At 35.2% G+C, this 14,461-nt stretch overlaps 1 protein-coding gene across 1 annotated transcript; it reads left to right on the top strand.

Moving 5' to 3' along the window:
• Positions 1–1,397: 1,397 nt before the first annotated feature.
• Positions 1,398–13,938, top strand: LOC111702632 (fibronectin type III domain-containing protein 3B). The gene is made up of 5 exons (XM_023474384.1): positions 1,398–1,676; positions 4,582–4,692; positions 6,598–7,673; positions 9,749–11,937; positions 13,583–13,938. The coding sequence occupies exons 1-4, from the start codon at positions 1,443–1,445 to the stop codon at positions 11,925–11,927; spliced, it is 3,600 nt and encodes a 1,199-aa protein (XP_023330152.1). The 5' UTR covers positions 1,398–1,442; the 3' UTR covers positions 11,928–11,937; positions 13,583–13,938.
• Positions 13,939–14,461: the final 523 nt, after the last annotated feature.

Genomic DNA, 14,461 nt, shown 5'->3' with positions numbered 1-14,461 from the left:
TAGTTTTATCCCAGAATACATAGTTTTATCCCAGAATACATAGTTTCATTCCAGAATACATAGTTTCATTCCAGAATACATAGTTTTATCCCAGAATACATAGTTTTATCCCAGAATACATAGTTTCATTCCAGAATACATAATTTCATTCCAGAATCCGTAGTTTTATCCCAGAATACATAGTTTTATCCCAGAATACATAGTTTCATTCCATAATCTATAGTTTTATCCCAGAATTACAAAGTTTCATTCCAGAATACATAGTTTCATTCCAGAATACATAGTTTCATTTAGAATACATAGTTTCATTCCAGAATACATAGTTTTATCCCAGAATACATAGTTTTATCCCAGAATACATAGTTTCATTCCAGAATACTATAGTTTCATTCCAGAATACATAGTTTCATTCCAGAATACATAGTTTCATTCCAGAATACATAGTTTTGTCCCAGAATCTATAATTTTATCCTAGAATCCATAATCTATTTATAAATTTGGCTTGTTTGTCTGTCTGTTTGTTTGTATCCAATACACGTCAAAACGACTGAACCGATCGGGCTCAAATTTTTTGTGGGATGTCACGTGACCACAGGGAAGGTTTATGAATGATAAAAATTTAAAAAAAATGTGTTTTAAAAGTTTTTAATTTTGTAAAATAATTTAAATTCTTGAAGCGAATTTTTTTAAAAATCCGCAAAATATTTCTTCTTTGTTTTAAAATGTAAACAAAAAGAACATGTTCACAATTTAAGTAGAAGATGGGCGCGAAGCGCCCTAAATGCCTAGAAAGAAGGGCGCGAAGCGCCTTGAATTTCTAGTTACAGATAAAAAGCCTTAGTTTCAGCCCAGCATCCATGTTTTTCCTGCAGAATCTTCGATTTCATCTTAGAACCCATAGGTTCAGCCCAGAATTCATAATTTCAACTTTGAATCCAAATTTTTACCGTTGTTCTTCTTCTAAAATTCTAGTTTTCATTAAAACTTTCTTTCTATCTTAGATTCGTCTAGTCATTCTAGAAGCCATGTCGATTCTTTTAATCTATTTTCTTTTTCTTAAAGCTGTGTCCTAGATGATGTCCTAACTTACAATCCATAAAAGCTATAAAAATTAAACATCGTTAAAAATTTTATTGGGAAACTTCTCAGAGAGTCAAATTTCTAAGTTATTATATATTCAAAACGTACTCTTATGAGCTTATTTTATCACTTTATTTTAGTATAGATTATGTAAATGTTTTATGTTATGTGTATACACATAATGATAAAGATTATACATTGTAAATGATTGCTGGAATAAAATTTTTTCAAGTTTCCTACTCATTTAATTTGAATATATATATATATATTCTATTAGTTTAGTTCAGCCCTAGTTCTTTATTTTATATTTTTCTCTCATAAAAGTTATTTTTTGTATTTAAGGTGTTCCAAGCCGACCACCCATGATGTCCTATATGGGCTGGGAGAGCCCAGGTGGGACGACTCACTTTACCCCGCCCAACTTCCAGTACGACACCTCGTGCTACCCCATGGTGATAACGCCCCCGAACGGGACGGTTGAGGCGGGTCACCCCCCGCCACACTGCTTACAACCGCCGGACAATGGGCGGGGTCAGCAGACAGTGCATTTTCATGTAAAGCAGGGTGAAGCGGTCAGCTTGCAACTCGGCGGACAGGTAAACAGATCGGGGATATACACCAGTACCAACAACGGATAGGACGTCAGAGACGACTGTATCAAATTCTGTCAGGATTAAAACTTAAGTTAATGGTTACCTGTAGTGATGTAATTGGCGCTTTCTTTTAAAGTTCTTAAGTTTCACTGAAAGGCATATCATAAGACCAGGAGTGTATATTTTTTCACATTGGGGGGGGATTATTTTTGATTTGGAGGAGAGGAAAAAAATTGGACTTCTACGGCAACTTTTCTATTCTTTTTGATACGCTTTCCCAAAAAAGTCATCTTTTTTTCCTTAAAATATTTAATTTACCCTGTTCAGCAAATAAAACCCCAAAATAAATTTGTCGCTTCGCACAAACGTATAATACTTTTGGGGAAGAAAATTGATTTTCGAGAAAATTTAAAATACAACCCTGAAATTTACCCTTCCAGAGTTCAGATCGTTAAATTCTTAGAGTTTTTGTGGTAATTAAAGCTCATTGCTTAGAATCCGGATCCCTTGGATCCGCAAGATTTTGGCTTCCTGGATGCGGATCCACGTTTTTTTCCAGTGCAGATCCAGGATCCGGATTCGCATCAAAATTAGATTAATCCTAAGCACTGCCTAGAGGGGTATATTTTTTATTTACACCACTTCCCCTTAACTCCGGTTGGGGGATATCAAATGTTTTAGGACGGGAGGGAGGTAGGGATGCCATGTTTCTTTTCCATAATAATTTCATTTATAGTAACTTGATATTTATAAAAGGAAAAACATAACGATTACTTTTTAGTTACATTATGATTTGTAGATATAAAGTTGGTGGCAATTTTAAGGTTTGGCAACTTATTTTTTATAAAAATGTTAGATATATGAGGAAATTAAAATAGGGGCATTGCGGCTCCATTTTTGAAGAGTACGCTGAAGTAAAACTATAAATCTCTTGCCGAAAGAACTAGTTTCAATAAACAAAACTAGGAATTGTAAACATTTTTCTTAACTTTTTTCTGGGAAATAAATGATATTTACAACTTGAATCATAAACAGACAAAATATAAATCATTTTGATTATATTTTTTTTTCGTTTAATATTTAAATTATTAATATTTTAAAACTTAGTTACAAATATTTAAAATATATATAAAATAATTTACAAATACTTACTTATATAAATTAAAAAACTTCATTTTAAAATTGGACATAAATGGAATTATACTCTAACGACGTTTTTTTTCAGAATTTCTCTTTCTTCTTCAAAATAGGCATTAGATTTTAATAAATTAACATTGAAATATATGTAAAATATACCAGTTCTTTGACCTTGCCCACAAATTTATTTCTAATAACAAAATTTGCACAAAAGTTTAAAATTTTAAGACCACGTGTAATAAACTCCCATCTGTGAGTCTACAGCTGATATCAAAACAGTTGATAATACATACTATAGGTAGCACTTTCATAACAATACAGTTAATAATGCATATTGCATACTATCAGTGCGTAGGATCCATTTAATTTTGATGCGGATCCGGATCCAGGTTATTTCCAAAAAAGAACCTGTCAAATCATTCGTTGGGATGTTTAGAAAGATGAAAATTTCCCTGTATGATAATTGAAGGACTGCAGTATGGTTTTGGTTAACGAATGATTTGACAGGTTCTTTACTGAATTTTCAAATTTATTGTCTATTTTTTTTAGCTTATTTTAGGGATAAAGCTTGATGAACCATTCAGAAATCAGGAAGTTTTTATAATATCTCTTTTTTCAATAGTTCAGATTTGTGGATTGAGAGTAATTTTTTTCTTAGTGTTTTGTTGATATTTTGCCCTTTTGATCCGGATCCGTTTTTGCGGATCCGGATACAGGAAGCCAAAATCTTGCGGATCCAACGGATCCAGATCCTAGGCACTGCATACTATATAGCTAGCACTTTCATAATAAAACAAAATGACGGAGGAAAAACTTAATTCAACGGTTTGCATTTTTGTAGAAATTCTTTATCATTTTTACTGAATTGGTAGATTTTTATCAATTTCTTCAGTACAGATTTTATAAGATGTACTTTGAGACATGTTAAACATTTTTTAAATTAAAAAATTTTATTTTATTTTAGACATGAAACAGAAGAGTAATTTTGAAAGATCATATTTTCATCATTTCTCATAATTAAATCTTATTTGATCTTTTAAGTTTTACAGATAACTAGAAATTCAAGGCGCTTCGCGCCCTTCTTTCTAGCCTTAGAGGGCGCTTCGCGCCCATCTTCTAAATTAGTTGTGAACATGTTCTCTTTGTGTACATCGTAAAACAAAACAAAAAATAATTCGCGGATTTTCACAAAAAATTTCGCGGATTTTCAAAATTTTTTAAAAATTTAATGACGATCGAATTTTGATGGAGACAAATATTTGAAATTTTGATTTTTCATAAACCTTCCCTTGGGTCCCTAGATGTCCCACAAAAAATTTGGGCCCGATCGGTTCAGCCGTTTTGACGCTTATTGGATACAAACAAACAGACAGACAGACAAGCCAAATTTTTATATAGAAGGGGGTATTTAGTTTCTATTACAGATATCTTTTTTAAGAAAACAATTAAAAGGATTTTATATATGAAAAAAAAATATTTCAAATTTTTTTTACGTATGTTACCCCCAGGGTACCCATGGGACGGGTTCTCTCCAAAAAAAAGTCAGCAATTTGGTCCAGCCGTTTGAACAGCTATAGCTAACATATACAGATGAGTGAAGAGCTTTTTCAGATAAAGGATTAACCCTGGTCAAATACTTTTTCCGATTTAGAGGGTACCGTTGACAAATAAACATTTTTATCAAGGATCACTTGAAATTAATGCTACAGTCCTATCAAGTTGTCTCTGAAAATTAAGATTTTCAAAAAAGTAAAAAAAAATTATGTTGTAGGTGCAAACTATACAAGGACCTGCTACGGTACGTTGGGTGAGTATGCATCATGAACCTCCTCTCTCCCTTCCTGTTCAAGCTCCTCCAGGACATTATGTACAACAGTCTCGGGCAATATTGAAAGCACAAAAAAGGCAGACCACATTTTGGAAATGGCAGGACTAGGGGAATTTTGTGATTATTATCTCTAGTAATTTACTTTTAAAATTAGGTTGACAAATAAACGCAGCAAATTATATCAAAAATCAAGACGACATTCAAGTTGTCTTGCATACTGTCATGTTTCGTGGGACACCCAGTACATAAATAGCGTATCAGCTGTGTTGAGGTTAAACTGTACAGTGTACAGTGTATCACCGCGGTTTAGGGGAGTTCAAGTAGTTCTTAAGATATTTCAACATAAAGCTCTCTTTACTTGATGAACAGTTAAAGGTTTAAAAGGTACCGTTGTAAATCGGGCATTGCTCTCTTTGCATGGAGGATCATTTAAAATTACGCTTACAGTCCCTTTACTCCATGATATTATTTTATTAATCATCTTTGGGAGGCGATAACTTTTTATTAATCTTTGGGAGGTGATATATTTTATTAATCTATGGGTGGTAATATTTTTTATTAATCTTTGGGAGGTTATAACTTTTTATTAACCCTATCCCCGCTGGGGTACTTGAAAACCAAGATACGCTGGGGGGGGGGTCAATTTGACCCCCCCTCTAAATCCCATTTTTGATATCCAAATATAACAAATGATACATCATTGGAAAGCTCTTGTGCTCTTTTTTAGAATATGCAAAAAAATGCAAATTTGCTAAAACTTATTTTTTTTTTTTGCAAAATCCTGTTATATAGTATAAATATTTGCCAAAAAAATGTCCGAAAATGTTATAAATATACATTTTTGAAAAGCCCTTGACCATATCATTTCAAATGTGCAAAAAAATTGCAAAATTTATATAACCTGAAGTGTGATTCAGAAAGACTAAAAATGTGAAAATTTACTCTAACGGGTTGTTTGCAAATGATTTATAATAATTTCTTTGCAAAACATAATTGTGCATTCTGCTTCCTCATGTCATTGGCTTTCCAAAAAGCTAATAATTACCAAAATCTGACAACTGAAAGTGGGTCAAAACAAAGATTTAGTTTGTTACAGGAAAAAGTAGTCATTTATCAAGTATGTATTCAGACAGTTAGTACAAAAGCCTGGTTTTAGAAAAGTATTTATGAAAAGTCAGATAATTTCAACAGCCTCAGACCAAAAATTTTTGAGTTATGTGAAAACAAATACAGGGGGGGGTGTCAAATTGCCCCCCCCCCCCCAGCAGGAATAGGGTTAAGAAATTTTGCTTATCTATGCTTAACTACGATTTCTGTAGACCAATTTTGCAACACTCTGGATGTTATGTTGGCAAAAATGGTCTTGTCTTATGAAAATAGTTGTTAATAATTATTGAATTTATTGTTTGATTGAATAAAATTGAGAATAATGAATATCAATATTAAGGAACTAATCATTTCCCTTAAAATCTATTTTTTATGAATATTTACAAAAATCGATAGAATTTGAAAACAATAGTTTTTAAATATTTTCTTCCAGAACTGAACTTCTTTATTAAAAACTCGCATTATCCTCACAGTGAATTATTTTAAATATTAATACAGGGTCGTAAAAATACATTTATTATCAAAGAACCCAAGATTTAGTTTAAATATAAAATCATATTTTAAGCTTTTATGTCTCCTCGTTCTGAGTACAATATCAAGGATTTACGTTGAAGTGATTTAAATCTATAAATGAAAATTTTTAAAAATGGAATATTAGCCCCCTTCCCCCTAATTAATTGACGATGATTGAAGAAAACAAAATTTAATAGCATTACACAAAAATTATAAGTTTTGTACCACAGAGTCCAGCCCGCCCCCTCCCCCGCCCCATCCAATTATACAATAAAAAAAAACTTTGTACCAATTTATTTCATTTATTAAAATATGATTATTTACATGGTTTGTGTTTAGGAGCAGAGACCTTTGAAACCCCAGAACCACAAACGCAAATACCGCGAGCAGAGCGGGAAACCTAAACCCAGCGGAGCATCTTCACCCTCCCTCTCCGTACAATCAACTCCGCCCCAGAGCCCAGTCAAACCCCGGGGAAACACTTACTCCGCCCGGCCTCGCCGTGGTGGATCCGCCACCATCGACGATTCCGAGGAGAGTGGAATCGGTATAGAGCACGACGAGGACCAGGAGGAGAACGGGTTGTATCTTGAGATACTCTCTAGTATCAGAACACCAAAGGTTCCGGAGATTAACGACACATACGCACTGTTAGCGTGGACCCCACCTGTGTCTGAACCCGGGGATGTTCGGTTCGAACACCTGAAACCGATTCTAAACACAGATCTGGAATACGAAGTATTGATCAGTGACAAAGGTAAAGACGGCAAGTATCGATCTATCTACAACGGTGCTAGCCTAGATTGCTACCTAGCTGACCTGCGTCCCAACACAGAGTATCATGTCAGGGTGCATGCGACACTGAAATCAAGAAATTTAAAAGGTGGCGCGAGCGACACGGTTTCATTTCATACAAAATGTTGTGAGCCTGATCAACCTCAGCCTCCTAAACTAACACAACGCAGTAAGACTAGTCTCCATCTACGGTGGAATGCTCCGGCGGATAACGGAAAGCATATCCTGCACTACAAACTTGAATACAACGAGGGGAGCAGCCAGGCCGGTCATTTTGTCTCGTGCTTCGAAGGTCGAGCCAAACAGTGTAACTTGTCGAAACTTCAACCATCTTCAATCTACAAATTTCGATTGGCCGCCGTAAATGAGCTTGGTTCCTCCCGGTACAGCGAAATTGTGTCATTTGCAACTCAGGGAAGTCCCCCAAGTCAACCTCTCCCTCCCAGTGCGGCCGAGATCACTGAATCGTCAATTCGTCTACTCTGGTCGAAACGTCCTTGTGATGACGAGTTTACGCTACAGATGGAAGACGCTAAGACCGGGCACGGGTTTCTGTCTCAGTACAATGGGACTGATGTTGAATATACAGTCATAAATCTCAGGAAGAATACTACCTACAGGTATAGAATTTGTTCTAAAAACTTTAAGGGACCAGGCCCTATTCACAAATGTACCTTTCAAATCTTAATCTGATCAATACAATATTTGTTTTTTTTAAGCTTGAAACAAACGTTTAATTCTCTCAATTTTATTCAACTTTCTGTAGTATAAATCTGCGAGTTCCTTTTATGCCGAATCCACAATAGTTTAAAATAACCAATTATAAGAGGCCGAATTAAAAAAAATTGAGCCGCGGTTAAAATATAGTTGGTTTCACTTAAAATTGTATTCAATGTTTCAAGATTTAAGTTGGCGCTGCACTGAAACCGGTTTTTGGCTGATATGAGACGCGGCACAAATTAATTAAATTTGGACTCAGAATATATTTTTTTCTTTGGGGGGGGGGGTGTACCATTGTGAAGCAGCTATATTTAACGTTTGTAGCCCCTTTAAAGGGACTGACAAATAAAAATGAAAGTGGGTATAGGCTAAAACCTGAGAATCTCAGGAGTTGAACGATACATATAAGAGTTCTATCTGATGTTCCTGTCTCGAGAAATTGATTTAAAACTGTGTCAAAACTATACCAAAACATATATATATATCTGATTGTGTATAAGAGTTGTAGTAGTAAACAGATGATTTTCAACAAATACGTTACCAATCTGAAAACAACGATATCCTAGAGGAGCCTGAGAAACTCAAGTTTGCTTCTTTTATTATTTAAATTCAATAAATTTTCATTTTTAATAGATATAAATGATAATATTATTTATGCGTCCGGAACATGTCACCAAAACTCCAACCATTGACAGTGCAGTATTATTGTCACGTGTCTCCGTCTGTATCACGTGACCAGTATACTTCACGGTCATTGGGGGACTTCTGGTCACGTGATACGGGCGTCTATCTTACATAAATACATTTTGGTATAATTTTGACACAGTTTTATGTCAATTTCTCGGACAGGAACATCAGATAGATGTCTTATATGTATCGTTCAACTCCTGAGATTCTCGGGTTTCAGTCTGTACCCCCTTTAATTTACCTTTGCAGTACTTTTGTTTATACATGAATACTGAACAGTAAAAAGTGATAAGCAATAACTTTTTTTGAGAAGGCTTTTTAACTTATAATTACAGGTTCAAACATTTCAAAGCTTTATTATGTAAATGTTTAATTTTTCCAACTATGAAATCCTAAGAGAAAATATGATGAAAAAACCCGAAACACGTTTTTGGTTGAAATTTTTTTAATCTTTATTTGGCAAAGCGTCAAAAAATGATCAGATTTTAAACGTTATTAAACAGTTTTGAAAATGCAGTGATGAAGATGTAGTGATGATAAATTGTTCGAAAATGTAGTGATGAAGATGTAGTGATGATAAATTGTTCGAAGAAATAAAATCTGATTACAGGGAAAAGAAAAAATAACTATGGGAAAAGCAATTTATTTAAATTTTTTGCAGATTTTCTTGTTTAGTTGATTTTGATGTTATTTTAGTGAATAAACATTAACCTTATTGAAAATCAAAAAAAGTTCTCTGCGTTAAAACTTTCGTATATTAGCTAAAGATTAAAAAAGTTTTTTGGAGGGGAGAGTATACATCATAATAACACAAGAATATGCATTATGTATTACACAGTACACCATATAAATCTAACAATGAAACGTGAAAATTTATTAAATAAAACTAATTATTTTGTCTCCAAATTAATTCATGAGCTATGAAATTACGTAAATGCAGTTTTGATTTCAACACTTGTTCAACATACCAATTTTTTCTTCAATGTATTTGCACAGGTTGTTTAATAATTATTTTTCAGACAAGTTGAAACTTTATGAACTTGAGTTTTTTTATTCTTTTCTGGATTGAGAGCGGGATAACTTATGTATATTTTATCTCTAAAATCTCAAATTTTAGATGGATTTTTTCTTTAAAGAAATATATTGAGATTTGGTGGGGGTGGGGTGGATCAATATTAAAGTTGCTATTTTAGTGAAAGTATAAACTTTGATCCCAGGTGCAACAAAATTGTAAAATGTTTTGAAATTTAGGAAATTTTAAATTATTTTATTAATTTCTATTATTTAGATTCAAACTGCGTGCGCACAACGAAATGGGTGCTAGCGCTTATTCTTCCGATGTAAGTTACACAACTACCCCTGGCCGACCAGGCCCACCTCCTAAACCTACACCCAAGGGGAAAATCAGACCTACCAGCTTCAGGGTGTGTTGGAACATCCCAGCGGACAACGGTGGGTCCAGTATAGTTGGTTATGAGCTGGAGTTAGATGGAGGGAGTGGATGGCAGTCTGTATATCGAGGAGAGGATTTGGAATATCTCTGTGATCAGTTAACTCCAGGAACTACTTACAGAGTGAGAGTGGCGGCTAAGTCTACTGGTGGAACTAGCGACTACAGCGAGTCCTGCTTTATTGTGACGGAGCCTGTAGCTCCTGGGGCACCTAGTCCTCCAACACTTATCGATAAACCAAAAGCAATGTCGCTTCATCTGACGTGGACTGCACCAACAGAAGATGGCGGAGCTACAATTACAGAATATGAAATTGACATGACCTCCCCGGACAACACTACAAGGGGTGTGTACAGAGGGCGTGATACTGATTGTGTTGTTGCAGGCTTGCTTCCAGGCCGACCATACCTGTTCCAGGTTAAGGCTTACAATAGGGCCGGGGAGGGACCTTGGTCTTCTCCCTTAGAGGTCATATCAGGGGCAGGACCTCCAGACAAGCCTCGCGAGCCAAAGGCTGTATGCAAATCTGGAAGCTCTGCACAGGTTACTTGGGATCAACCCATCAACAACGGTGCCATTATTACTGGTTATAGGTTGGAACTGGCGAGCTTGTCCACCCATAGTCTACAGGTTGAGAGTGATACAGAGGACGAGGTTGAAGATGAACCAGAGGAAGAGCCCCAAGAGGAGCTGGACCATTCAGACTATGAGGATGAAAGTGAAGCAGAAGATGAAGAGGAGAAGGTTGTCAAGGTTGAAGAGGTAATCTGTGATAAAGAGTGTGAAGTTGAGGAAGAGGAGGATGTTGAGGTTGACCCCAAAGATCTAGTTTGGAGACAGGCATACCAGGGTCCTGACCGAGGTACCGATCTCCGGGATCTAACTCCAGCATCTCTCTATTATCTCCGAGTCTGTGCTGTTAACTCTGCAGGTCTATCTCCTTTCTCTAGTACCGTCTCTATGGAGACACCAAGCACACATCCTTCAGCTCCCTTTAATCTCACCTTTATTTCCTCTACCTCTTCCTCCCTGGTCTTTAAATGGAAGAAACCGGCTGAGAACGGTGAGAAAATCCTTCACTACAATGTAGAATGGTCTGGACAGGATAAGGAAGTAAGATCAGAGCAGGTTAATCGGAGAAAATTAAACCTGGAGAACCTTAAACCTGACAACAATTACACCATAAAGGTTCAGGCAGTCAACACTCGTGGCAAGGGACCTTTTTCTCAGCCTCTGCGTTTAAGTACCAAACCTTTACCTCCAGCTCCACCCAAGCTTGAATGCTTGAGTATCCTCCACAACTCTCTCAAACTTAAATGGGCTGATGGGAAATCTGGACTTGGAGTAAACTATATACTGGAGACTGAAAACTCTAAGAAAGTGTGGTATCCTCTGTACAACGGTTCTGCACATTCCTTTAAGCACAGCAAGCTTACCGAGAACTTTGAGTACAGGTACAGGATTTGTGCCGCTACTGAAGCCGGGCAAGGCCCCTTCTCTTTGGCAGTCAGCTTTAAAACTTGTTATGCTCCTCCTCCCCCAGTTAAAATTGCACCCCGAGTCTCAAGCATTACTGAGAATGGTTGTCTCATCCAGTGGACTGTTCAACGTGGCTCCAGTACAGGAGAACAGCTTGAGTACAAAGTGCTTTTAAACAAAGCTCGGGATGAGTCTGCTCTCGTGTTCTCCGAGACCCTGTCCGACACTCAGCTGCGCCTCCACACACTTGACCCAAAGACAGAATACACAGTTCGGGTGTGCTCTGTAAGAAATCCCAGCAACCATAGTCCTCTAACAGGAGTACCTTCTCCTTCAACTAATTTCACAACTTTACCAAAAACTGGGAGTACGGTGATCCCTGCTTCAGTGGTTGCTGAAGCGCCGCTGAGCACACGAGATTCCAACTGGTCTGATCATAAGTGGGCAGTTGTGATTTTGTCTGGATTTGCGTTTTTCGCTGTCTTCATTGCGATGTTAATTCAGCAGTTGATATCTCTTGGAACCGTTAGTTCCTAGTAAATTAAAGGTACTACATTCTTTATATTTACCTAACATACCTAGTTTTTATATTTTGAACTACTGTTGTTTTATATTTTTCAGATCTTAATCATTCATTGATAATAAGATTGAAATGGGGCATAGTTTGTATGTTTTTAACCCATGTTAATGCTTTTATACAAAAATTATTTTTTCTGCAATTTAGCTAATAAACCCTCATTTGATAAGCAGATTTTAGAATTCATACCATACCTGCTGGAAAGTTCGGACAAAATGCATACCTACCTCTAATAATAAAATAAATTATTAGCATAAGGTCGTAACACTAGTTAACATCTCTTTTTTTTTTTTAATTTTGAAAATGAATTTCTCAAAAAAGAATTCAACCCTTTAGGGTAAGAAAACAAAGTCTCTTCGACTATATATATAATTGAATCTTAATATATGGTGGCTAGTGGCCTGAGTATCTAGGTGAATTATATCATATTACAAGGTTAATTAGTGCCCGGGAAAACACTCTCTGTTTCATTTTACTGTTTTGCAGATCAGCTAAATATCAGGCAGATCAGCTTAAAAACATTAAGATCAGCTAAAAATCAGGCAGATCAGCTAATTATTAAGTAGATCAGCTAAATATTATTCAGATCAGCTAAATATCAGGCAGATCAGCTAAAAAAAGAAATTAAGATCAGCTAAAAAACATTAAGATCAGCTAAAAATCAGGCAGATCAGCTAATTATCAAACAGATCAGCTAAATATTATTCAAATCAGCTAAATATCAATCAGATTAATAATATCATCCAAATATCAGGCATTTCTGCTTCATATCAATTAGATCAGCTAAAAATCGTGCAGATCAGCTAAATATCAGGCAGATCAGCTAAAAATCAAGCAGATCAGCTAAATATCAGGCAGATCAGCTAAATATCAAGCAGATCAGCTTCAGGCAGATCAGCTAAATATTAGGCAGATCAGCTAAATATCAGGCAGATCAGCTAAATATCAGGCAGATCAGCTAAATATCAGGCAGATCAGCTAAATATCAGGCAGATCAGCTAAATATCAGGCAGATCAGCTAAATATCAGTCAGATCTTAATTTAGTGAACTTATATTCTAAAGCCAAAGTTAGAAAAAAATAGATACATATATTTGCAAAAAAAATGCTCTTGCTTTTTAAATGTTTCCTAAAATCAAAATTTTCCCCTGCTTAAACAATTTGTTCAAAATTTGAGGAAAAGAAGAAGATTTGTTATTTTCGTTCAGATATTTATATATTCAATATTTGCAGGTTACATCATTTTCATCATAGTTGCAGATTTTTTATTTTAATTCTTTAAAATGATTCTATTTTACTAAATTGTCCCTTTATAAAAAGTAATGTTTGCGTCATTCTGACGTGGGTCACGTTGATAAGCTTTTAAGAACACTTGATTAAACATTCATGTAAACATTAATATTAATATTTAAAAAAAATTTCCTTTGAAATCAGTGCTGTGTTTTTTAGGAGAAATTTTGATTCCAAAAATATTTAAGATTTTTTTCTTCATCATATCAAAGAAAGCTTTTGAAGTCTCAGCCGTCATGTTGCTTGGGTTGGGTGGGGGGGTTAGAATTTTTTTTTTATTGTTAACATATCTTTCTGGGCCCCATTTTATTAATTTTTTATTTCAGGTTTGGTTAGGCGGATTTGTTGTGAACCATGTTAGCAGATTTAAATAATTTATTTTTCTATGGGTTTTAGTCAAACACTGGAAGTTCCTTTAACGAATTGGTTACCTTTTTCACCTTGATTCGCCTACAATATATAACTATGTAAACTTATATTTTTATCAGCGATTTTTCCCGCACAAATTGTTGTGCGCATGTGTGCGGCATATTTGCGCAACTTCTTAATGTGAATCTTGACATGGCTTGACCGAAAGCCAACAGCTTATTGGCAACATATTTACCATATGGCCCAATTTATATCAGTGTGCTACCCAATGTGCAATTTAATTTTTGCAATATATATATAAAAACCCTTCGGAGTCGAACTTTGAGTACAGGTACAGGATTTGTGCCGCTACTGAAGCCGGGCAAGGCCCCTTCTCTTTGGCAGTCAGCTTTAAAACTTGTTATGCTCCTACTCCCCCAGTTAAAATTGCACCCCGGAGTTGAACGATACATATAAGAGTTCTATCTGATGTTCCTGTCTCGAGAAATTGATTTTACTACTATTGTTGTGTAAACTATATTCACGGTTGTAACATATTTAAACAATATTTATTAAAAATGTGGAAAAAACGAAAGAAAAATCTTAAATGTTCTTTATGCATTTTATGCCCTTTATCTATATATAATATCTATATATGTTAGAAATCAAGTTTATTATTGATGTTAATTATTAATTATGATCCATAAATCTGAGGGATCGTTTTATATAAAAATTTTGATATTTTATATGATTGATCGATTGGATAATGAATCCCTCGTCCTAATATTAGAAGTTAGTTTCTCTGGTTGCATTTTTATTTATGGTTTACAAATATATTATATTATTATTATCGGATG

Source organism: Eurytemora carolleeae, unplaced genomic scaffold (genome assembly GCF_000591075.1).
Source record: "Eurytemora carolleeae unplaced genomic scaffold, Eaff_2.0 scaffold500, whole genome shotgun sequence".
Classification (NCBI taxonomy): Eukaryota; Metazoa; Arthropoda; class Copepoda; order Calanoida; family Temoridae; genus Eurytemora; species Eurytemora carolleeae.
Note: the sequence above shows the minus strand (reverse complement) of the source record. Positions and strands in the feature narration are given on the sequence as shown.